The 26,636-nt window shown below is 38.4% G+C and overlaps 1 protein-coding gene across 1 annotated transcript in view; it reads right to left on the minus strand.

Annotated features, from left to right (window-relative positions):
• The window catches only part of Tmem117 (transmembrane protein 117), a 184,986-nt gene that overhangs the window by 1,090 nt on the left and 157,260 nt on the right, over window positions 1–26,636 (minus strand). The window contains exon 4 of the mRNA XM_013018771.1: window positions 16,488–16,617. Coding sequence (XP_012874225.1) covers window positions 16,488–16,617 — 130 coding nt within the window. The remainder of the gene's footprint in view (window positions 1–16,487; window positions 16,618–26,636) is intronic.

Here is a 26,636-nt window from a genome sequence, read left to right on the forward strand (position 1 = left end):
GCAAAGCACAGTAGTATATCCATTGAATTCCCATTGATGTTTGTAGGTGACCTGCTGATTAAACCATTAGTTGGTGTGTGATTCAGATCAATAATCCCTGAGCATTCAAGATACGAGAAATTAATTGCATCAAATTCTCATCAAACACAATACGGTTACACAACTATAATCAAAGCTAGTGAACAGCCTTTTTGTTTTTGGTGTGTGTGTGTGTGTGTGTGTGTGTGTGTGTGTGTGTGCTGGTCCTGGTGTGTGTGTGTGTGTGCGTGTGTGTGTATGTGTGCTAGTCCTGGGGCTTAAACTCAGAGCCTGGTGCTGTCCCTCAACTTCTTTTGCTCACGGCTAGCACTCTACCACTTGAGTTAGAGCTACATTTCCAGTCTTTTTTTTAGGTGTGTGTGGGGGGAGGGTTGTTTATTGGAGATATGAGTCTCCTGGACTTTTCCTGCCTGGGCTGGCTTCAAACCACAACCCTTGGATCATAGCTAGGAGTACAGGAGTAAGCCACTAGAGCCTGGTGCAAGTGAACAGCTTTAAAAGACATTATTTGAAGAAATTGTAACAATTATGATTTTCTTGTAGTGTTTAAAATATTTTTTTCTTTTATTTCATTTTTCTTTTTTTAATAAGTTTTTTAATTGTGAAAATGCTATACAAAGGGGTTACAGTTACATGAGCAAGGTAATGAGTACATTTCCTATCAAGCATTGTGGCCTCCTCCTTTGTTTTTCCTCTACCATCCCTTCCCTCCCATCTCCTCCGCTACACTCCCACCCTTCCCCTCCCCCATCCTCCTACCCTTCCCCTCCCACACCCCCCCCCTAAATTGTAAAGTTCATTTTTCAACATAGTGTCTTGTACATCTCATTGTTACAATGGGTCCACCTGTATCCCTATTTGAACATTTTGTTTTTTCCCTTCCCCTCCACAAATTGGAGCAACATCAAATACAGTGAGAACAGGGGTTATACCCTGGGGGAGGAACACACAAAGCAATGAAAAAAAAATCTCATGTACCTTATAAATACCTTAGAAACAATAGGAAGAAAGAAAAAAACCACTTGTGTCCCTATCTTGGGATTCATTTCGCTTAACTTCATCTTATCTGGTCATATGTACATAGCTTTTGACCTTTTCTACTTGTCCCAGACATATACTAGTTATTGCAAATAAGAGATATCATGGAAAAAAAAAGAGATATCATGGGACCTATGTTTCTTTGGACCTGGCTTCAGCTTAAAGCTAGTGCTCTACCACTTGAGCCACAGCGCCACTTCCTAAAATCTTATATATTAATGCCATTTACTTAATGATTTATTATTGAGTGATACCTTTACATCTGCTAATGGAAAAAAGAAATATTCCAAGGGACATGAGCTTGTTTTAGATATTTATTATATGTTACAGTATTTATTATATTTATGTTTAGAATATTCCTAGCATTAAGGTATTATAATTAGATACTACAACTTATTATAGTACAAACTATAGTATAGTAATATAGTAACTTTTATCCCATGAGTTTATTGAAGCAAATTAGGTGACACAGGTAATAAGGTTTAGTAGCTTTTGTTATAAATGTATGTATTACACTTGATCTTAGCCAAAAAGGCTGAGAAGCGATAGCTTTTGTTATAAATGTATGTGTTATATGAAAATTCTTTTCTCATTATTTGAAAATAAAATTGACATAACTATGAAGAGCTTGGAAAAGTATTTTGTTATCACTGTAAACTACTTCTATGCTCCTTTACATGTGACGTTGAAAGGTATTAACTCATCCTTTATTACATGGTTCATGCCACATAGTAAATCTCAGAAGGCTGAGATTCGAGGATCGAAGTCTGAAGCCAACCTAAGCAGGATAGGCCATGAGACACTGATCTCTAATTAGCCATCAAAAAAGCCAGAATTAGAAACATGGTACAACTGGTAAAGCATCAACCATGAGTGAAAAAGCCATGGGAGAATACAAGGCTCTAAGTTCTAACCCAAGTACCAGAACAACAACCAAAAAACAAAAAAGAAAGAAAGAAAACCATGACTCAAAAATGTACAAGCCCTGTGATTTTCATCAGTTGTTTAAATTCCCAGTCCATTTTCTTTACAGGCTGAAAATAATAGTATTTACTAAATGTTAGCATTTTGCAAGATTATTAGATACTAAGATGGTGCATAGAAAATAAGGAATCAGTAATGGTTAATGTGGATTGATTATATTCTAATGAAACCTACTCTAAACAGTGGTGATTTCTTCATGTGCCTGAGAAGATGCAACGTTCCCTCACCAAGAAATTTTACATAAATGAAGTAGTGATTCTCACACTAGGTATTTAAATTTCTCCAGCTTGACTTTTCTTATTTTGTTTTATGACTTATTCTTATCATGAATCTATGGAGAGAACATTGCTTCCAACAGTCTCAATGTTTTGCCGTGTCAGCAAACTGCATCCCCAGTGTTCCAAATGATTTTCTAGATTGTAGAAGCCCACAAATATGTGCAAAACCAAAAATGAAATACAAAGGTGATGGATGTTACTAAATAATTTATTGTGAACATTAACTGCGCAGGACACATTGGTCAATGGAGAAGACTTTCACTTGTGCATTGCAGAAGGAACTGACCAATGTGTTAGAGATGGGAAGCTGGACAGAGATAGTAACGAAGTTCCCTGCTGTAGGAGACATGGTTACAAACACCAGATAATAGAGGCGCCTTGAATTGAATTTGTATGACTGTTAACTACCTTCCTTCCTTCCTTTCTTTCTTTCTCTCCCTCTTTCTCTCTCTCTTTCGTTCTTTCTTTCTTTCCCTTCCTTCCTTCCTTCCTTCCTTCCCTCCCTCCCTCCCTTCTTTCTTTCTTTCTTTCTTTCTTTCTTTCTTTCTTTCTTTCTTTCTTTCTTTCTTTCTTTCTTTCTTTCTTTCTATATTGCTTCCTTCCTTCCTTCTTTTCTTTCTTTCTTTCTATATTGCTTCCTTCCTTCCTTCTTTTCTTTCTTTCTTTCTTTCTTTCTTTCTTTCTTGTCCTGGGACTTGAACTCAAGGTTTGATCCCTGTCCCTTTAGTCTTTTCTCTCAAGACTGGCACTCCACCAACTTGAGTCATAGCTCCACTTGTGGCTCTTTCCCTGGTTAATGGAATAGTCTCATGGACTTTGCTACCCAAACTAGCTTCAAGCCACAATCCTCAGGTCTAAGTCTCCTGAATAGCAAGGATTATAGGTGTGAAGAATTGATGCTGGTTGTGTTCTTCTTGGACTCTTCCTTGGAGAAATGTGTAAATTCTTTTAAGAAATAAAATCATACATCAATCAAGACTTGTGGTATAAAGAGATTGGTTGAATAGAATCCTCTTTGTACAATTACTTAAAGATGATAATAATAGTAATAATACACAATACCATAGAGTATAATAAAATAAATAACAAGGAAGTTCTCATGAAGGACTCTTTGTAGGATTGAAAAGATATCCCAGAACAGGACAATCAGAGAGGAGAAAGAATGATGTTTGTAGAGCTGGCTTGGTGAAGGATGATTTTCTAATAGAGAGAAGATGCCAGGTGTGTTAAGGGTAATGAAATAAACCCCATACAACGAAAGTGAAGCAAATAGACACCAAACAAAGAAAGAACATTGAGATCAAGGGAAGATTTTTTTCTATACTTCCAAATTACTTTTCTACAGGTTGAACTGCATTGGGTCAGTCTGACCAAGAGATGTTCACATCAAAGATTGCTCTCTGCTATATTTTCATGAGGCCTGAAGTCAGAATATTTAGATGAGGCAGTAAGTCCAAAAAAAAGGAGTTGCCTAACATCAGCAAATGAACATCATCCCCTGACTCCAATACCACTTTGCCTCTTTGTGAGAAGGAATAAGTACAATGGAACAAAAGCTACAGGCTAGAAATCAGCAGAAGGAAGTCTCATCCTAACACTAAATTTAAAGGCTATGATGTTAGGGCAGCCTATTTAGTCTCTTTTGACCAAAATTATTACATTGGCACATGGAGGGAAATGAGCTTACAATATGAGGATTCTGATGCCCTTCCCCTAAATCCTTTTAATTATTAGCCGTTGATAGAATTCAATTTTTATTCTGTGCCATGAAGACTGAAACTAGTGAACTAGTGTGTGTGTGTGTGTGTGTGTGTGTGTGATAAAATGAGAGGTTATATTTGAAAGTTCTCTGAAATATATTACGTTTGCCAAAAGCATAAGCTGATATTACTTCTCCAATTTCTTTCCCCTATTGTCAGTTTCAGTAATGCAGCATCTTGGTGCTAGAATGGAGGAAAACAAAAGTATGTAAGGGTGATAACAAAACCATATCTATTATATTAGTGATGGAGAAATTTCAGTTTAGATAAACTAGCATGGATTATTGAGCAGGTAAAATACATGGGCCTAGATCCCCAAGAAAATCTAGTGTGTATCTCTATGCAAATATGCTTTGTGAGTTAGCATAATGAGCACGTAAAAATCCTTAGCATCTGATACTTTTATAATCTGTTTGCATGAGTGCTGGTCCTGAGCCTAGTACTTCTAGGATTACAGGGGTGAGCCACAGGTGCCTGGCTTCACTTCTGGCTTTTTGTTTCATGGACTTTGCTGTGTGGGCTGGCATCAAACTAAGGTCCTCAATTCTCAGCCTCCTGACAAGGTGGGATTACAGTGAGCCACTAGTGTCCTGTTCTGACTCCCAATTGACACCAACTCTCATGTTCATGTGGAGGTAACAGTGTCTTTCCCCAATAGTCATGGCCACTCAGCCAAAACCCGAGGTTGGTACGATAATAGAAAATGTAGCCCTTCCTTTTTTTGTTGTTATTGTTAGTTTCTAGCCACATGATATGGCCCCTGGCCTATTTATCCAATTGTACAGAGATATTCTTCTTTCCATCTACCATCCATCTTCCTCTTCTATTGACAAAGTATTTTGTTACCTCTGTAATTCTTTTGTTCTTTATTGTTTTTCCAGAGCCTGGGCACTGTCCCTAAACGTTTTTGCTCAAGGCTAGTGCTCTACCACTTGAGCCATAGTTCCACCTCTGGCTTGTGTCACAGGCTTTCCTGCCTGGACTGGCTTTGAACCATAATCCTCTGATCTCAGCCTCCTGAGTAGCTAGGATGACAGGGGTGAGATACCAGTATCTGGGCTCTTGAAACCCCTTTGAACAACTACTTAAATATAATAAAAAAATAAAAATGTAAAAACCCAAAGAAAACATTCTTTTGTCTTGTGAGGTGTGGCAAAACCCCAAAGCCAAACCAGGCCTCCCTGTGTTCTTGTCTATAACATGAGAGAGCTGAACCTCAAAATTTCTTCCTAGTTCCCAAAAGTCCACTAACCTTAATGTTTTATGATGGGCTAGAAAATCTACCTATTAGAACAAATAGCATCCATAGTGTTCAGATGGAGATTATATATTTTGAGAAATACTATTTACCACAAAACAAATACACTGGAGTCCCTGAAATGACCCACATGAAAAGGATCCCACATCTCATTGTTGCAATGGGTCCACCTGTATCCCTATTTAAACAACTTGTTTTTTCCCTTCCCCTCCACAAATTATACCAACATCAAATACAGTGAAAACAGGGGTTATACTGTGGGGGAGGGACATACAAAGTAACAAAGAAATATCTTATAAATATGTTAGAAACAATAGCAAGAAAGAAAAACATTTGAGTCCTTGGGGTTCATTTCGCTTAACATGAATTTATCTGACCATTTCTGCTTGTCTCAGACATATACTACTTATTGCAAATAAGGGAAACCATGGGACCTGTGTTTCTTTGGGCCTGGCTTACTTCACTTAATATAATTTTTTTCCAAGTCTTTCTATTTCCTAACAAATGGGGCAATGTCATTCTTTCTGATGGAGGCATAGAATTCCATTGTGGATATATACCACATTTTCTTGATCCATTCAGCTACTGAGGGGCATGTCGAAAAACAAACTTTACAACTTTGGTGGGAAGGCAAGGTGGGGGTGGGGGTAGATGGGAAGGGATGGGAAGGGGAAAGAAAGGAGAAGGCAACAATGCTTGATAAGAAATGAACACATTACTTTGTCCATGTAATTGTAACTCCTCTGTATGGTATTTTCACAATAAAAAAAAAGAAAAGGATCCCACAAACACATACACATACACATACGCAAACACACACACACACACACACACACACACACACAGAGAGAGAAAAAACAGAATGTGTTCTGTAGCCATTTTCCCAAGTGGGTTGTTGTGAATGAATGATCCATAGAAGCAAGAGGCTTGGTATTTCAGGATTAATCATATGAGAGACTTTGCAACTCCCCTGTTGTTCAACTACATTGCATAATGTAAATCAGCCAGGAGGGAGGGTAAGGGTCTATACGTTCTTTCTATTTATCTCCTTGTTGAAATATTTCACTGTTTCCTCTAATGAGAAATCACTGCATGGCGTGGCTAGGATTACCGCTTTCTTGCATTTCATACTCTTAATGAATCTTCCTGATTGTCAAAAAAAATGATATTCTAATGGAAATTTTATCTTTTTACTTCGCGGGAGTTTATAGAATCCTGGTATAGCTAATTTCAAAGAGTTCTTCATTAAATATCACCCTCACTGAACACAGCAAATGACAACAATTTGGGGGAAAGTGTTATTTTTTCAACTAAAGAAAGAAAACATCAAGTGTTGCGAGTTCCACCACATAATGAATATTTTGTGATCCCAGTATGAAACTATAATTTGTTTAATTCTTTACTCCGTGAAGGTGCAAGTGAACATGGTGATTGAGCTGTGCTGTGGGCATCTGTATACCAAGATGGTGGAGGGCAGGGATCCCTGCAGGCCAGGCACATAGTGCAGCTGAACCCAGACATTGAGCATCTATCATGGGATAGAAGAAAACAGTGGCCTTGAAGAAGATGAATTTGGGACAAAGAAAAGAAATGAATCTTATTTCATCATTCTTCTCGGTTAAATTCAAAGCCTTATTTTTTTTTTTAAATTTTTTAGGTAGACTAATGAAATGGAACTTGGTAAGTGAGCAACTCATGAAATCTTTCCTGTGTTGACTTGGTTCCATTTTTACATTCGTACACTGAATATGATGATGGGAGGGTAGAGGAGGGAGAGAGGAGGGAGAATGAAGGAAGAGATGACAACGATCAAGATCTACTGTACTCAGACACTGACATGGTGAGCTGAATCCCCTTTTATAATTGCTTAATGATAATTACGAAAAATAAAATTAAACACTTGCCCTAAAACCCTAAGAAAAAATCTCTCCTTAGATAAGTTAGGGATATGTAGAAGCCACATTAGATGCTCTTGAGTCATGAGACCACTGAGTAACTCAGAGATATTTATTTACTAATTTATAAATGAATGATCATTATGTGATTTAATAATTTCTTAAATATTAAAAACAAATTGGCATATATATGCATTTAAAGTGTCTCTCTTTGTCATTGCTACTTCAAGATGGGAGACCATCTAGGATGTAATCCAGCATGACAAGGACAAGGTGTGCCTGGCAAATCCCTTTGTGATAACAACAGGCAAAGAAGATCCAATTCCGTTGTATGGAATTAGAGAACCATCTAGGATCTAGTCTTATTCATTTCTAGAACCTTCTCTGGATCCTAGCTTAGGTTCTGAATCAAAATGTCTATTCTAAGACAATTATTCTGCTCAGGAAAATAATACCAAGAATGAGCTTTTAGTGGTGTAAATCAAAAGGCTGTGTCTCAGTTACAGAAGGGATCCGAGACTACTGCTAAAATTGGATAGAATCTGTAAAATTAAAAAAGGAAAATAGCTATATCTTGAACATGGTGATTCATTATATATTCTAGGTCCTTCCTTAAGCACTGAGGATAGTTCTTGAAAGGAGGGTGAGTTTGATGACCAAAATGCTCATACAAGTTTAAGCTCAGGCATGACACAGATTGATAGGCTCTGGGGCCAAGCAACCAGGGCCCTGAAGAAGATGAGCTGTGAATGAATAGAAGAAATGGCTGCTGTATATGGAAGTAAATTTAGTTAACTAGCAGACCTGCACAAAAAGAAAAATGGAAATTGTTTCAGGAGGGATCTGGAAGAATCCTCAACTGAGAGACTAGCAAGGGGTCTTTGTGCACTTGGGATGAATCTCTGATCTTCAGGAATTGTCATTGTGCAAAAAGTGGCTTTGTGTTTCTTTATAACAAGTCTCTTGGTAATGTGGTCAGGCAGCAATCTCCTGCTGGGCAGAAGGGCATGGTCCCGCCCTTTCTGTTATCTGATTGACACAGGAAATCTCCTTTAGAAAACAATCACTGGAAAGTCATTTGGGGAGAAATCGCACACCTAAAGAAATAGAAACAAAAGGTTTTTACTCATTAATTTTTGCATTCTTCTTACTATCTTGAAGCACCTGTGCCCTCTCTTTGCTTGGGAAACTGAAAGAGACAGGGACACTGGGGAGATTGTTTATTCCGTATTTTCCATTTTTTTGTTTTGCCCAAAGGGTTCCCCTGGGTATCATTGTGCCAACAGCGTGAATTCTCTTCTCCCGGCCATACTGGCCTTCCTTCTGGCCTTTCCCCCAACCCTTCCTAATTTACTCAGATGATGGCCACCAATGGGACACTTCCTTTGTCTGGCAAGGATGACAGATGGCAGAGTTTCCATTGGGATTGGCGCTAATAGGACTCGGAGGAGTTTCCGTGCCTGAATTGAGAGGCTATTCTTCACTCTCCCTCCAGAGACTTAGTGAATCACATTTTTTTTTTTTTTACTCCATGTATACATTCACCTTATAGGCTGAAAAAAGGGGGAGGGGTAAAGGTCAAGGGAGATAATTTGACAGTTGCTTCTAGTATTTATTTAAAAGAAAAAAAAATAAATAACCAACTTAAGTTACCAAGGTGACTTAATCATAAGCCACGATCTCCTTTTGTTACTGGGGTCAAAATTCCAAGAAAAAAAAAACAATCTATTTTAACACACCCTTGGATAAAGATGATTTATTTTTATAAGCTGTAGCCCAGCTTATAAAATGAAAGCTCATACATGCTGCAGTAAGCCATCTGTCAAGGGGCCCAGATGAGCTAAACAGATGCAACAATTCAGGTTATTCCTGACACGCATAAAGAAAGCTAGCTTAGAATCAGGATTAAAAAATACTCCAATCTTAAATGCATTTAAGTCAGTGAGAACTCATCAGTGTCTCCCAACCTCTCTTTCTCACTCTCTCTCTCTGGAGTATTTCATTGAGAGACAACATTTTCCATTCATGGCATTATTCTTCCTGAGCTCTTCAGGCAGTGGGGGATTGCCTAGAACTCAGAAGAAAGGAAAGAGAACTCTTGCAGGTGACTCAGTGGTTTGGAATTAAATAGGAAACAGAAACTGGGCAAATGAAAGGAAAAGCTTTAAGTAAAAAAAAAAAAGAAAGAAAGAAAAGAAGAGCCAGGTGCTGGTGGCTCACGCCTGTAATCCTAGCTACTCAAGAGGCTGAGGATCGAGGTTCAAAGCCAGCCAGGGCAGGAAAGCCTATGAGACTTTTACCTCCAATAGACCACCAGAAAACTGGAAGTGGCACTGTGGCTCAAGTGGTAGAGCTCTACCTTGAGCTGAAGAGCTGAGGGCCAGGCCCAGAGTTCAAGCTCCATGACCAACAAAGCAAAAAAGAAAGGCAGGAAGTAGTGAAAGCTTAAGGATTGTTTCCTACATCTAGGCAGAGGATGGTTTTAAGTTCTCACACATACCTATTAATTGAATGAGCACCACAATCCTATGGGATGAGCACCATCACTGTCCCTGCTGAACAGATAGGACACTGAGCCTCCCAGACTTAAAGGCTTTGATGAGAACTACAGCTCCAGTGAAGACAGAACAAGAGCTCCCACATCAAACCTTGAGTCTCCATGGCTTAATTCTCCATCAATTCTCAAGCACAAAGAAATATGGTAGCCAGGGCCAGGGTGGAGCTACTTTTGAACCTGAGAGACCTTTAGGTGTCTACGTCTGGCTTTTAAAACAGGCAGATAAATTAACAGAGGAAGGCATCTTGGGGTCTGAAGGGGCCTTTATCATCCCTAGCTCCAGCTTTCTCTGTGGTCATCCAGATGAGCCATTTTCCCCTAACTGAACTTACTTTGAGACCCTTTCTACCCTGAACTTTCTGGCTCCTGGAAGGACTCTACCATCTACCTATCTTCTTGGCTACATACACTCTGGTACCTTAGCTTTTTTTTCTTTACCATAATGCTCTACCACTTGAGCCACAGCTTCACTTTGGGCTTTTTGGTGATTCATTGGAGATAAGAATTTCAGGGATTTTTTTTGCCCAGGTTGGCTTTGAACCCTGATTCTCAGATCTCAGTCTCCTGAGTAGCTAGCTACTTGTGTCATTGATTTCCGGCTCCTTCAAGCTCTTTGTATCAGGTTTTATTTTCCTGTTGTTATAGTTCTTGTTGAGCTTCAGGAGATCTTTACATATAAGGGTGATGGGAGACATTCGACCCACAGAAACTGCCATCAATTATGTGTCTCTGAGAGTGGTCCCCTAGCTACTTGTCCAGGCATCACATGTGGGAAGATTGAGAGAAGGTTGAGAAGAGATTGGTCCCAGGTACAGAGCCATATAACCCAGGAAATAGAGTCAGAATGGTGAATTTGTTTTGTTTTTTCATTTTTTTTTGACAAAGATTTCCAGGCGATTCTAACACACACACACACACACACACACACACACACACACACACACACACACACACACACACACACACCTTTGAGATCCATGAATGGATATAGAAGGATTTTACCTTTAATCTTACTACTCCAGTGGTAAGATCAGATTTGTTTCTGAAAGAAAGCAAAGCACCTGAAGTCTCCTGCTTGAGATACAGACCACGGAGGAACTGGCCAACCCATTAGTACTTAGGATTACTTTGGAGATTTGCAGGCTATTCACTATGGAAAATAATAACTATATATCACAAAGTACAGCATTTTCAAAATTTTGTCTAGGTCCCAGAAATCCCACTTTTGGGCATTTACCCAAATGATCACAAACAAGACCATATTAAAGCTACCAGCACAACTATGTTTATTGCAGCATTATTTACCATAGCTAAGATATGAAACCAACCCAGATGCCCCTCAGTAGATGAATGGATCAAGAAAATGTGGTATATATACACAATGGAATTCTATGCCTCCATCAGAAAGAATGACATTGCCCCATTTGTTAGGAATTGGAAAGACTTGGAAAAAATTATATTAAGTGAAGTAAGCCAGGCCCAAAGAAACATAGGTCCCATGGTTTCCCTTATTTGCAATAAGTAGTATATGTCCGAGACAAGCAGAAATGGTCAGATAAGTTCATGTTAAGCAAAATGAACCCCAAGTTAAGGACTCAAATGTTTTTCTTTCTTGCTATTGTTTCTAACATATTTATAAGATATTTCTTTGTTGCTTTGTATGTTCCTCCCTCACAGTATAACCTCTGTTTTCACTGTATTTGATGTTGGTATAATTTGTGGAGGGGAAGGAAAGAAACAAATTGTTTAAATAGGGATACAGGTGGACCCATTGCACCAATTAAATGTACAAGATGTTATGTTGAAAATGAACTTTACAACTTTGGCACGGGGGGAGGGGAGGTGGGGTGAGAGGGGGAGATGGGAAGGGATGGGAAGGGGAAACAAAGGAGGAGGCAACAATGCTTGATAAGAAATGTACTCATTACCTTGCCCATGTAATTGTAACCCCTCTGTATGGTATTTTCACAATAATAATAATAAAAAGAACCATTAGATGGGGCCCAACAATCCATCTTTTTATCAAGTTCTTCTAATAACTTGGCAATCAGTATCATTTAAAAATATTATTACCATATTAATTACACTATATTACTAACTTCTGGAAAACATTATGTGCAGACGACATATAAAAAACACCTTATCTAATCTTTCTTGTGTGCATGTGTGTGCTGGTACAGGGATTTGAAATCAAGGCTTTGTGTTCTTGATTTTTTTTTCTTTTTTGCTCAAAGCTGGTACTCTACCATCTCTACCACTGCTGGCTTTTGGCTGGTTAGTCAGAGATGAAAATCTCATGGACTTTTCTTCCAGTTCTGGCCTTGAATCACAATCCTCAGATTTTAGCCCCCTAAGGAGCTAGGATTATAGGTATGAGCCACTGGCGGTTGGCCTTCTTTTTTCAGTTTCTAGAAAGTAATACTTGATGGAACCAGAGTTTTCAGCCATATATTTACTTTTATCTGAGTGGAAAGTAACATTTGTTTTACCCCAGTTCTAATAATAATGCCAATTCTGAGAGTCCTGAATGCATGGCCGCCTTCCAAGGCACTGCCTATAATTTCAGATGTGATTTTTATGCATCCTTGTTTTTTTTTAATAAAGCATTCCAAATTGGGAAAACATTCGACATTATAAACTGGGCTCTGTCCCTTCTATAAATAATAGTGTTTATAACCAAGGCATGGGAAACAGCCCTACATTGGCTATATCTGATGGCTCCACATTTCTTTCATCAATATGCCCTCCAATCTTTTTTGCTTTCTTTCTTTTTGATCCTTCCCTCAACATTCTGCACTTATACAGCGCATTTCTGACATGCATTATGGTAGTCAGAGACAATATTAGTGCAGGGGTGATTGGGGACAATCACTGGTAGCAGGAACAGATGGCCCAGGCAAGGCCCACCCAAAGGGACGTGATAATAGCGTGAGTGTGTGGCTGCTGCTTTGGAAGGCCAAGGGGGTCGCATGCTGTGGAGACTAACTGGGGGCTCGGAAACCACACGATGTGACCTGAACTCAAATGAATTGATTTACCCAGTGTATTTAATAGATGGGCCTCGTTCATTTGGAAAAGGGAGAGAAAACTTGCTGCTGCCACATCTTCCCTATTCATGAGCTCATTCTCTCATTTAGAAAGGTTGTCTCATGCTCAGAAAAAAAGAGAAAGGAAGAAAGGAAGGAAGGAAGGAGGAAAGAAAGAACGGAAGAAGGAAAAGAAAGAAAGAAAGAGAGGAAGAAAGAAAGAAAAAGAAGAGAGAAAATCAGCCCTCCTAGCTGGGAAGCAAAGTGGTGTGTGTGTGTGTGTGTGTGTGTGTGTGTGTGTGTGTGTTTCAGTACTGAGATGTTAATATTTTCTGTGCTGAGGCTATTTTTATAAGGCTGCACAGACGGTAGTGTAAGCACAGATTTCTCTGGCAGTTTTTATTATAGCAGGTGTGGAATCTGAAACCATTGTCCTTCACACACACACACACACACACTCTCTCTCTCTCTCTCTCTCTCTCTCTCTCTCTCTCTCTCATTCCTTACAGCAGAACGGCGAATAGCTTGGGAATGAATGCCACCCTTTATCCGTGATCACCCAGCTGTCTGTTCCTGGTTAGAAAGGAGGGAGGAAAAGACCTAAGACATAACTACAAGCAGTGTAATCATTTCTTTTTTAGCTTAGAGTGATTGGGATGCCATGAAAGAATATTTTAATAAATCATACATTAGTCACTTTGAAAGCAGCAAGTACCTGAAAATAAACTAATCTGGAGATCTACAAATAACCACGAGAGACACACCTGAGATGAGAGAAAGAAGTCGTGTTATGAAGTCAAATGGTAACTGCTCTAACTGCCTACGTTATGTGGACTGGATATAGCATGAAAATAACCATTGTTTTCATATCAGCAGCAAGTGAATAAAGCCGACAGTGTATTAAAGGTGAAAATATATACACATGGAATGGAAAAGAAGCCCCAAGAAGCAAGATCAAAGATGAGCGCTCCATGGAATATAGCAGGAATAACTACAAATCCACTCCAAGTAGAGTAATCTACAACGCTGCCAACAGAAGATGAGTACACTGGACATGTTTCTTGTCCAGCCGAGGTGGTTAAGACACAGATAAGCCAGAAAGTGAAGATGTGAGACAGACAGAGATAAAAAGTGGTGTCCTTTACGTAGGATAGGTAACATGTGGCCTAAGATGATACTTCTTGTTCCCATAGTGCTCCAGGCTCCTGCTCAAATGCTTCTTCCCATAATGCCCTGGGTGCCCACTCAACCAATAAAAAGAGCCAGAGAGGTGGGCATGGAAAAGCCATCAATCTATCAGTGCAGAGCCTAGCAGAAGAGAAATGAGGGAGCCCTATATTATCATAGCCACCCTCTGAAAGGAGTCTCCTGGACTATTCTTTGGAACCCTCTCCAGATGGATAGTCTTGCTACAATCTTTCAAATAAACTCAATCTGTTTATCTAAAAAAAGAAAAGAAACAGAGGATCCTTGCTACTCATTTCTAATCTCTTCTCCATTCTCTTTTATTTTGTGCATGTGCTGGTAACAGTATTGAATTCAGAGCTTTGCCGTCTTACTTGACTTTTACATTCAAGGTTGACTCTCTACCATGTCAGCCACACTTCCACTTCTGGCCTTTTTTTTTTTTCTGGTTTATTGGAGATGACTGTTTCTGATTTGTCTGCTCAAGCTAGCTTCCAATTATGGTCCTCTGATCTCAGCCTCATGAGTAGCTAAGATTACAAGCCTGAGCCACTGGGGCTTGGCTTCTTCATTTTTTTTAATTAAAATTATTGTCTTAAAAAGTATTGTAAAGATACTGGTCAGAAGGGTTACAGTTACATGAGTAGGTAGTGAGTACATTTCCTATCAAGCATTGTTATCCCCTCCTTTGTTTTTCCCCTACCATCTCTTCCCTCCCCACCTCCCGTACTCCTCCCTTCCCTCCCCCACAGTTGTAAAGTTCGTTGTCAACATAGTGTCTTGTATGTGCCATTGTTACAATGGGACAACCTCTATCCTTGTTTCAGCATTTTGTTATTTCCCTTCCCCTCCCCAAATTAGAAAAATGTATATACAAGATGCAGGGCACCAAAATCAAATACAGTGAAAACAGAGGTTATACCATGGGAAAACAACATACAGAAGAAACCAAAAGAATCACATAGTACATTAAAAACAACAGCGACAAAGAAAAAACCCTCTGTGTCCCTATCTTGGGATTCATTTTGGTTAGCATCATCTTATATGGTCATATGTACACAGCTTTTGACCTTTCTGCTTGTCTGGAAAAGGCTCTCATATCTAAAATATACTTAGAACTCAAAAAATTAAATCCCCCAACAACAAATCCTCAAAGAAACAACCACCTATTAATAAGTGGTCTAAAGACTTAAAGAGAGACTTCTCTGAATAGGAAATAAGAATGACCAATAGACACATGAAGAAATGCTCAACTTCTCGGCCATAAAAGAAATGCAAATCAAGACAACAGTGCGATTCTACCTTATCTCAGTTAGAATGGCTATAATCAAGAAACCTAAGAATAATAGATGCTGGAGGGGATGTGGCCTAAAGGGAACCTTACTGCATTGTTGGTGGGAGTGTAAACTTGTTCAGCCACTCTGGAAAGCAGTATGGAGGTTCCTCAAAAGACTACACGTAGAGCTACCCTGTGACCCATAAATCCCACTTCTGGGCTTTTTACTCAAACAATCACAAACAAGGCCATACTAAAGCTACTAGCAGAACTGTGTTTATCACAGTATTATTCACCATAGCTAAGATATGGAACCAACCCAGATGCCTCTTAGTATGTGAATGGATCAAGAAAATGTGCTCTCTCTCTCTCTCTCTCTCTCTCTCTCTCTCTCTATATATATATATATATATATAAACACACAATCGAATTCTATCCCTCCATCAGAAAGAATGACATTGCCCCATTTGCTAGGAAATGGAAAGACTGGGAAAAAATTATATTAAGTGAAGTAATCCAAAGAAACAGAGGTCCCATGGTTTCCCTTATTTGCAAAAAAATATTGTCTTAAGTAATTATACAAAGGAGTTAATCAGTTTATGAATACAATATATCTTGATCAATGTCACCCCTTTCCACATTGTCACCCCTTCCTCCCCGCCCCACCCCTTCTGTTACTCTTCTGCATTTCCCCCCTCTTCTCCTTTTCATTCATCTACCCTTTTCTCCTCAAACTCCACCTTACTCCTTTCAAGTACTTGCTTCCTGGTGTTTCATTTTGCTGAACTTTGATTTTGACTTTCTAAGGAATTGCACTATTTGAGATCTCCTTTCAGTCTACCATACTTCAATCAATACAAATGTATACACTTGCACACCACCCATCATATTTACTTATAACTTCATAAGCTAAATCAAGCGTTCACATATATGGGAAAGCACTCATCCTCTGTGTCTCTGGGCCTGACTTATTCCCATTTTTCTGCTGGGTGGAAATCCTGTGATTGTCAAAGATGCTAGAAGCCTAGATCCCAGACTGGTAGCACCAGGTCCCCAGTCAACCAAGATGCACCTTGCATCGCTAGGTGAGTGATAGAGTTAAACTCATACTTCTCCAATAGCACGGTTGGATTCTGACAGCAAACCCCAGGCAGGAGATTATCAGATGGCATTCAGAATTCTAGAACAGACCTGTTATGTGAATACGGTACTCTTCCTTGAAGATCTTCTGGAAGAAAGGGATCTTGAACTGCATGTGAGGAGTGTGCAGACCTGGGAGGTTCACATCCACGGCGCCCATGAAGTGTGGGAATTCCCAGTCCTGTCACAGAAAATCAACGCAAGAAGCTTATTTGTGATCTGCTTAGTTCCTAAGCAGCCCCAACACCAAAAAATGACGATTTTTCATATAAGCACTTATTTTAAAATCATTTAAATGCAGACAGATATTAGCTACATTGGTTTCCTTCTCTGATGGTTATTTTATGGATAGTAGGTGGCATGCATTCCAAAAAATCAAAATTAAGTCATCACTTAGATCCTTAGGTTTTTTTTTTATATCATTGATGAGGTAGTAAAAAACTAACACAGGAGTGATTTGCATCCATACATGTTTATTTCTTCCATTTGGGAGAACTAATTGTGTGTGTATGTGTGTGTGTGCGTGCGCGTGTGCGTGTGCTGATACCAGGACTTGAACTCAGCACCTAGGCACTGTCCCTTAGTTTTTTTGCTCAAGGCTTGTGCTCTACAACTTGTGCAACACCTTCACTTCTGTCTGTTTGCTGGCTAATTATAAATAATAATCTCTCCAATTTGTTTGGGCAGGATGGCTTCAAATTTCAATCCTCTACTCTCAGGCTCCTGAGTAGCTAGGATTACAGTCAAGAGCTACAGAAATAATCTTTAAATTTTTACAGAAAGGATGTTGTCAGTATTGAATGTATTTGAAATAAATTTGGCCCATTTTTTTTGCCTTGCCACATTCAAATATCTGAATGTCCTTTTGCATAAGAAGACAAAGAAAAGAGTATCTGAATCACTTAGCTAAGTGCTTCACCTCAAACCAACTGTGCAGACACTAAAGAATTTGGTCCTACTTTCTAGCATGAACTTTAAGAAAAAGATGAATAATAATCTGACACAGTAACATGAGAGACCAGCACTGAACAACTTCTCAAGTTGCCATTAGCTATTTCTTAATTGTCAAGTAAGATTGGATGACCCTCTCTCTCAGTAAGAAATATGACTGCTGTCAATGAGGAGAGTTGTGGGCCTGTTCATGGTGTTCAGATAGAAGCACCAAAATAAGGTACATAATAGCAGTGAAGAAAGAATATATTAGGTTTGAAAAAACACTGGAGATGGATCCACATATGTTACTATAAACAGTTTCACCATTAATCACTAAATGACCAGTCCCATCAGTTTTGTGTGGGGGGGGTGGGCAGTACTGGGTCTTGAACTCAGGACCTACCTGGCCACTCTCCTTTAACTTTTTCACTCAAGGAGGATGTCCTACCACTTGAGCCACAACTCCACTTCTGGCTTCTTGGTGGTTTATTGCAGATAAGAGTCTCATGGACTTTTCTGCCAGGGCTGGCTTCAAACAGAGATTCTTATAGCTCAGCCTCCTGAGCAGTAGCTAAGATTACAGGCGTGAGCCTAGCTACCATCTTAAGTTAGTACTTTTAATCAAATTCAAAGCAAGAAGGGCATGAATGTAGTGTTAACGTGAGATTTTCAAACCCAGGAAGAAACTCCATAAAGACTTTGAAGGGATGACACAGATCAAGATACATTGCCTATATAAACTGCTTTGTTAAATGGCAATAATAAAAGTAAGGTAAAGGGTGGGTTGGGAGGGGATGGGTAAGAATGTTGAAAGGGATGACACCGATCAAGATGCATCATATTCAGAAACTACTTTGTAGAAGGGCAGTTCCTTTGTACAGCTACTTAAAGATAATAAAAATATTTTTAAAAAACCAGTTTACATTAATCTAAGGTTTCTGAGAGAGGTGGTGCTAGTAATCCAGTGTGTAAACTTTCGGGGGGTCTTGGCATATAAAGTTCACTGCTCTCTCTGCTGAGCACTCCCCATAAGTATTTCCAACAGGCCTTGATGAAAAGAGAATATATATCTGTATTAACCAGGGAAGCCTTGACTCTTAGTTTCCTGATCCAAGAATCACCTCCAACAGCTAATAAGAAAAAGATATACAAAGACAAATGGAATTATCCTTACTCTGGGTGTGTATAAACCTCAAGTTACTACTCAACTTTCACCTCTCCTGGTCTTTCAAACGTTAGCAGTAAATAAACATGCACTAAGATTCACAGTGGGATTAGACACGTTGTTACAAAGGAAAACATGTCTGCCAGAGTATCTGTTGTTGCTCTGGATAAATAACACACGTATTATCAAGAAAGCTAGCCTGTTTTTATTTCTTGCTGTAAGGTAGAGAAGAGGCCTTGATAGCAATTGGGCCACTGTATTTAGAACCAGCTCATTTTTTAGGAAGACTTTTTTTAGAAGGCTTTCATTTAGGTTTCCCTTCCATAAACGTAGAGTTTTCTACTGGGTGTGAAATTGGTTTTAGTTTGAAAAGCCATCCCTGGAGATTTCTTGGGGATTGTGATCAAAACCCCATTCACTAAAATATAGTCTCTCAATCACTTCCCATTTCATCTTGAAGACAGCAAGATAAACTAAGGAAATGCAGAGAGGAAGAAAGCTAGAGGGAAGGGAACATCTTGATCTTTATCTGGAAAATGACTTTACTTTGGTTGTTGGTTTGCTTTGCTTTTTGTTTTTTGTTATTATAAAGGTGATATGGGTCACCGTTTTATCTCAGGAAAAAAGTATATCACTTTTTGAACAATGTCACCTCTTTTTTCCCTTCTCTCCCAATTTTTCCCTCCCATCCCCACCCTCAAGTTGTATAGTTCATTCTCAACAGAGTTGCTTTTTATTTTTAAGATGGTATAAGGAAGGGAGTTGTGAGTATTACGGGGAGGGGCACTGATGTATAAGAAAGAAGTAGCTGGCACCATGTAAGACATTTTTATAAAAGAGGGTAAACTGTTGGGAACTGGTGGCTTACACCTGTAATCCTAGCTACCAAGGAGGCTGAAATTTGAGGATGGTAGTTTGAAACAGGAAAGTCTGTACTCTGAATTAACAGCGAAAACAGACAAATGAACAAAAAACACCTGAAGTGGAGCTCAGGGACAGTGCCTAGGTCCTGAGTTCAAGCTTCAGGACTGGGACAAAAAAAAAAAAAGATGAACCAAAGAGATGATCTTCATTCAGGAAATCTTCCGAATCCAGACCTTCTATTTCATATTTTACAATTATGCTTTACCCGCCTCCTCCCAACACAATTCTTTTACTTAATCTCCTAACTTCTTGTCTTCAATCTCTTTGCTATTTAAATTTTTTTTCACTTCATTTCCAACATCTTTCAACTCATTTTTTTTATGATACTGAGGTTAGAACTAAAGGCCTAGCCCTTCCTTAGCAGGTGCACTACCCTGTGAATAATGACTCCAGCCCTGCTTTTTACAGATTATTTTGGAAATGGATTTCCACAGACTTTTCTTCCATAGCTGGCTTCAAACTGCAAATCTTCTAGATATTAGTCTCCTGATTAGCTAGAATTAAAGGTGTGGGTCACAGGTACCCAACCCCAGCTCCAGACTTTATCGATTCTTGAGTCAGCATACATTTCTGGCATACAAGGACTTGGAGCGGAATGATAATAATTGCAATGGCTTCCATTTTTGTTAGGATGGCCCTCAGACCCCAAGTTCAAGCCCCAGGACCAACCTGCACACATACAAAAACAGTATTTTATATATGTCTTTCTGCAGAACTATTTATTTGATTCATCTGACTCATAAGAACAGCCAACTCTATGTTTATCTTCATGATGAAACTACCTCAAGAATCACTGGCCTCTCATCAAAGTCTGATGAGTGAGATTTGATTGATTGATAGCAAACACTGAGGTTGTTTTGACCACCAGAGTGTGGATGAATAGCCAATTTCCTATCCAGATTGTATGTAGGTATTATGACACATGACTTTCTTTCCTGATGCATAAATGTAAAAGTTACATTTTGCACACCAGATAAAAATAAGGTACATACAGCTATGTAAGCCCAGCATACATAGGCTCATCTAAGAATCATATATAATGAGGATAAAAATACTTATTTAAAGTGAGTGACAAAACAAGCTATATACAGCTATGTAAGCCCAGTGTAAATAGGCTCATCTAAGAATTGTATATAATGAAACGGTCAGTTACTTTGTTATTTATGAAGCATTATCAGTGTTGAGTAATTCAGAGCTTTGTTACTGGTCTCTGCTATGAAATCCAGCAAAGGTCTGTCCAATTTGTGGATCAGTGATGTGAGAATTATGTAGGCATGTGATATTATGGGATTCCAGTTTCATCTGTTGTTGATGATGTGAACAGATTTCCAGTTTTACGTCTTCTCCTCGTGAGATGCAGTTAATTTTCATGCAGATAGGCCTATTTCTCATATAAAAATAAATGAACAGTGTCATGATATATATACCTAATCTTACTTCTTAATGTACTTTAGCCTGCTTCTGCCTGGAAGAATAAAAATCTGGTACTAATTCCCATTCCTCATGGACTCTGTTTAGTCTCAAGACCTTCTGGGTCCTCACTCTCTGATGCTTTCCCATTGAGACTCGTGCCTTGGGGTCAAGGAAAAGAATTTGGCATACTATTCAGAAGAAGTCAAGCTTGAAACCAAGACTATTTGGGACTCCTCAACTAGCATTCAATTTACCAAATCAAATGAAGAGAACTCATTTTTGTTTAGGAAAGCATTAGAGGATAAAAATGAAATAACACTTATTATGCTACCCTGCAAAAACTAAAGCTTTCATATCAGAGGGGAAAAATTGTATTTTTCTGAGTTTATGATTAACCCTGTTTTTTAAAGAAATGAAAAGATAATTGATAACCTTTTAGAGTAGAATTGACAGTCAATTCTCAAATGTGGATATAAAATATCAATTTTTATATAATAATTTACATATCTCATGTTTATAGGTACTAGATTTTTAAGCCTCAAATGATTTCAAAAGTCATCTTAATGGATATATGTCTTTCTTCCTTTGTCAATCTCTATGCCTCCATATTTCACAAGTGAATTTAGGTTCATGGATATCAGAATATTTTTCTATCCCAAATTTTCACAGCTTAGTGTCCTTAGCTTTTCCATGTTTAGTTGTGTCCTAGCAACAAGATTTTCTTTTATGACAGTGAGCAGTGGTGGCCTGAAGAATTGTACTTATTCTTTGGGTGATATTTTTGTTTCTTATTGAGAAACTAGAGACCCTGGGTTTTTTTCCCACAACATTGTGCTTCTCCTAATTGGCAAAGTTGTCATAGCATCACTTGGCTGAATTAATCCTTGCCAACCTTGACATATAGTAGGTTTTGCTTTATTTAGTTGTTGCCTGTCTCTCCCTCCACCCCTCATCCCTGCTGAAATGTAAGCTCTGGGAAGCTTATAGTCTTTATTTTTCTGGTTTGGTTCATCCATGCATTCCTCATACCTGAAAAAATGATTCAGCATATAGTTAAGAGCTCAAATATTTGTTGCACTGGTGAATGAAGCACTCTGAAAGTTAAAGCTATACAACTGTCCTGTTTAAATTTTCATGGAAGTGGAACACAAGATATATTTAAACAGAACCAAAGACAACCACTGTTTGGGTAATTAGAGGGTACTCACCACTATGATGAATTATTATGAAAACTTTCTATGTTATTTTTCTCCTCATTAACAAATGACACTGAGATCATACAAAGATCTTTCAATGTTTTCACCTGCCTTCAACGCACTCCTTCCCCATTTTTCTTACTTTTCTGGTATATACAATGAATTATTGACTGCAATCTCCCTCCTCCCTCCCCTTCATTCTTCTACCCCTCTCCTGTAGGCCCCACCCCTGCTCTTAAAAGTACCCATTTCCTGGGTACTTACTTTGATGGGCTTTCACTTAGTCTTTCTAAAGAATTATACTGTTTGAGCTCTCTATAGAATCTATAGAACTTCAGTCGATTCATTTGTAACCCTTTGTGTACCACCCAATGTGTTTACTTACAGATTTTTTAGGAACAATCTAGTTTTGATAAATGAAGAAAACCATGCAACCTTTGTTTCTCTGGGGTTGGCTTCACTTAATATATTTTTTCCAAGTTTTTCCATTTCCTTATAAATAGTACAATATCATTCTTTCTGATCGATGAGTAGAATTCCATTGTGTATACATACATTTTCTTGATCCATTTGTCTATTGAAGAGCATCTGGGCCAATTCCCTATCTTGGCAATGGTGAATAGTGCTGCAAAGAACATGGTTGTGCTGGTGGCTTTACTATAGCCCTGTTTATGGTTTGTTGGATAAATACTCAGGAGTGGAATTACTGGGACAGAGAAGTAGATCACAGATCAAGATGCATTGTATACATAAACTGATTTGTTAAATGAAAATGTTAAATGTTAAATGCAAAAAAATTCAATATATATCTTATAAAATTAAGAAAAATGAGGGAAGGGGTTTTATGGGAAGAGTGGGTAAGAATGTTGAAAGGAGTGACATTGATTAATATATATTGTATTCATAAACTGCTCTGTTGAATGCAACTTCTTTGCACAACTAAAGACAATTAACATATTAAAAGTAAAACATCAGGAAAATATAGAAAATAACTGAAAAAAGATGTTCCAGAAATTACAAAGCAAAGGAGAAAGTGGATAATTAGAGAGAATGGAGGTTGAGTATAAATGTTGTGAGATGAGACAATGTTTGGGGAGTTGGTTGAAAATATGTATTGGAGCCAGGTGTTGGTGGCTTATATCTGTAATTCTACTATTCAGGAAGCTGAGATCTGAGGACTGTGGTTCAAAGCCAGCCAAGGCAGAAAGTTTGTGATATTCTTATTTCCAATAAACTACTCAAAAAAGCCTGAATTAGAGCTCTGGCTGAGGTGGTAGAGTGCCTGCCCTGAGCAAAAGAAGCTCAGGGACAGCACATAGGCCCTGAGTTCAAACTTCAGGACCAACACACACACACATACACACACACATGTGTTGGGGGGGTGGTCCATGAGACCTTTTTAGTCACCATGTTAAGTGCAAGCTCATGGGATGTTAGAAAACAAGAAGTGAGAATGAGAGAGTGGAGGGATCAGGTTCTACAGAGCCTGGCAACAGTGGGAGGATTAGGCAAGGCAGAAGATCAGATGTCCATGGTAAACATAAAGGATGAGGGAGTAGGTAAACACAAACAGGATCAGACACACACAGACACAGACATAGATAGCACTTGCATTTCTCCCTCTGTGTAGTTGTGGCGATTGTGAGGGTGGACAAGATAATGATGAAGGGTGAACAATCCTGAAATTGATTGTATCTTTGAAGGAAGGGAGTCTAAATTCATTGAGAGCTGTTGAATAATAGGGGATAGAAGAGGGAAGAAAAATGAGAGTGAGAGGTAAATTTGATTTAAAAAGCTATTTGTATGTGTAGAATATGCCAGTGAAACCACTTTGACAAATTAGCACAAACTAAAAAAATAAACAAATGAAGGGGCAGAAATGTCAAACATGATCTATCCAGGGATGTGGGCATTAGTGGATGGGGGTGGGGAGGTAAATGGAGAGGGTAAAGGAGAGTGAATATGGTCAAATACTTAGTATACACATATGCAAACCGAACATTGAAGCTCACCAAGATTGGGTTGGAAAGGGAAGAAGAGAGATAATACAGAGTGATAGGGAGAATGAATCTGACTGAGGGACATTTACATATATATGGACAAGTCAAAATGAAATTCCTTGTAAAACTAATTGATAGTCATGATAATGTGGGGAAAACATGAAGGATGTTTACATAAGAGAAAGCAGGACATCATATCTCATTTGTTATACTTTAATTTTCTCTTAATATTCACTGCCATTCCTCCCACCCCGCCCAAGCACAAATATATCTATAACCTCATGGAATTTTTTCTTTCAAGCACACATGCTATTCAAATGATTAAAAACCTCCCAGAGGAGGAAAACATTGGCTTTCTAGTTGAAAGAGGATCTTCTAAAAATTTATTTTCTTTAAGTAATTGCACAAAGGAGTTGCCACTCAACAAAGCATTTTATGAATACAATGACTTAGTCAATGTTGAAATAGGATTTTTGTCAAGTAGTGGTAGAGATAGCATACTCCATTCAACACCAAAACAAATCCAAGCCATATTGTAAACTCTTTACATGAAATGCTTTCAAGACCTTGACTCTGTTTTTCTATGTATTCTATGATGCAAAAGAAAATACCTGGGAAAACTATTATTGTTGCTTCCCAATTCGAATTTTTTTTTTTTTGGTCCAGTCATGGGGCCTGAACTCTGGGCCTGGGCACTGTCCCTCAGCTCTTCAGCTCAAGGCTAGTGCTCTACCACTTGAGCCACAGCGCCACTTCCGGCTTTTTTCTTTTTTCTTATGTGGTGCTGAGGAATCAAACCCAGGGCCTTGAGCATGCAAGGCAAGCGCTCTACCACTGAGCCACCTTCCCAGCCCCCAATTCGAATTTTTATGTCTATTTTGTATTTTGTTTAACATCTTTTCTTCACCAATATTATTTTTCTTATTTTCAAAAGCCATATGAATTTTCCCAGCTAAATCTGAAGACACCCTATATCATTGAGATATAAGCATTTGTTTAGAACCTACAGTAAAAATAAATAAATAAAGCCAACAACAAAACAAATGTCAAGCCCAGGGCAGATCTGAAAAGTAAGTATAGTCTATTACTTTAAAGAGAGCTTGCCTTAAGGCTCTGAGAAGATAGTGGGTTTTTAAGAACAAGCTTCATTACATCTGGACACCTTGAAACCATTATTCCTGTACCTGTCACGATGTAAACAAACAGCAAGTCTGATAAAATGCATTGGGGCTCATTTACCAACATCCTGCCCTGGCAGACTGATGCGATGAAGGACAAAATAAAAGTCAGTCTTGTAAGTGTTTACAACTGATGGAAATGCATCATGTGGCATCTAGGAATAATGGAAAATCAATACCTCTCACTAGGGCAAAACAGTTCACCAGTACACAAGGAAAGAATGCTTCACATCTTAAAAGATGCTCACTGAAACTGGAGGCGGGGTTAGGGGAGCGGGGCAAAGCACTGGCTAAAAAGACTTGATGATAAATAAAGTTAATACAAAGTTTAAAGAAAATAATAATGGGTAATTTTAGACAGTTTCCCATGAGTTACCAAATGAATTAATCTACTAAGCACTTCTTAAGAAGAATAAACTTTAACCTGAGTATACAATATAAATGTGTGTTTAAACATTAAAATACTACCAATTTTTGTTTTAAATCTATCCATTAAAATAATTTTGATTTAAAAATAAAATTAATGAACATGTCAAAAGTAGATACAATCCAGATAGATCTGTCATGAGTTGCTGTTTGTAGGAACAGGGTTAAAGGGGCAGTGACTGGAAAGAAATCATGATTTGATTAGTTTCAAATAACTGTGTTAGCATGAGTTAAATTGAATTTTAGAATTCGGCTGTGAATCCATCTAGTCCTGGGCATTTCTTGGATGAGAGGTCTTTTGTTGCCATTAGAGATCTATTTAGTTGGACTAAATCTTCTTGGTTTAGTTTGGGTATTTCAATATTCACTAGGAATTCTTCTATTTCTTCCAGATTCTCCAATTTGTTAGCATAAAGGTTTGCAAAGTATTCCCTTATACTGTTCAATCCTTTATTGTTTCTGTCTAATTTTATTTATTTGGGTGTGTTCTTTTCCTTTTTTTGGTCAGGTTTGCTTAGGGTCTGTCAATTTTGTTAAGTTTTTCAGAGAACCAACTCTTTGTTTTGATGTTTCTTTATATTTTTTAAAAAGTCTCTAGTTCTTTTATTTCTGATTTAATTTCAACCACTTGTTTTTGTCTGCTGGTTTGGGGTTTGGCTTGTCCCTCTTTTTCAAGGAATTTAAGGTGCATCATTAAATTGTTGATTTGAGATTTCTCCAATTTGTTGATATAGGCACTCAGAGCTCTCTCTACATTTTCCTCTGAGTACAGTGCTTGCTGTGTCCCAGAGGAACTGGTATTTTGTGTGTTCATTTTTGTTAAATTCCATAAATGTTTGAATTTCCATTCTGATCTCTTCAATTACCATTCAACAATGTGATGTTCAGTCTCCACAAGTTAGAGTATTTTCTGTGAGACCAAAGGAGGATATTCTTAGCAGAGGATCACAAGGACTCAATAGCCA

This window comes from Dipodomys ordii, unplaced genomic scaffold (genome assembly GCF_000151885.1).
Source record: "Dipodomys ordii isolate 6190 unplaced genomic scaffold, Dord_2.0 Scaffold42, whole genome shotgun sequence".
In the NCBI taxonomy this organism is placed as follows: Eukaryota; Metazoa; Chordata; class Mammalia; order Rodentia; family Heteromyidae; genus Dipodomys; species Dipodomys ordii.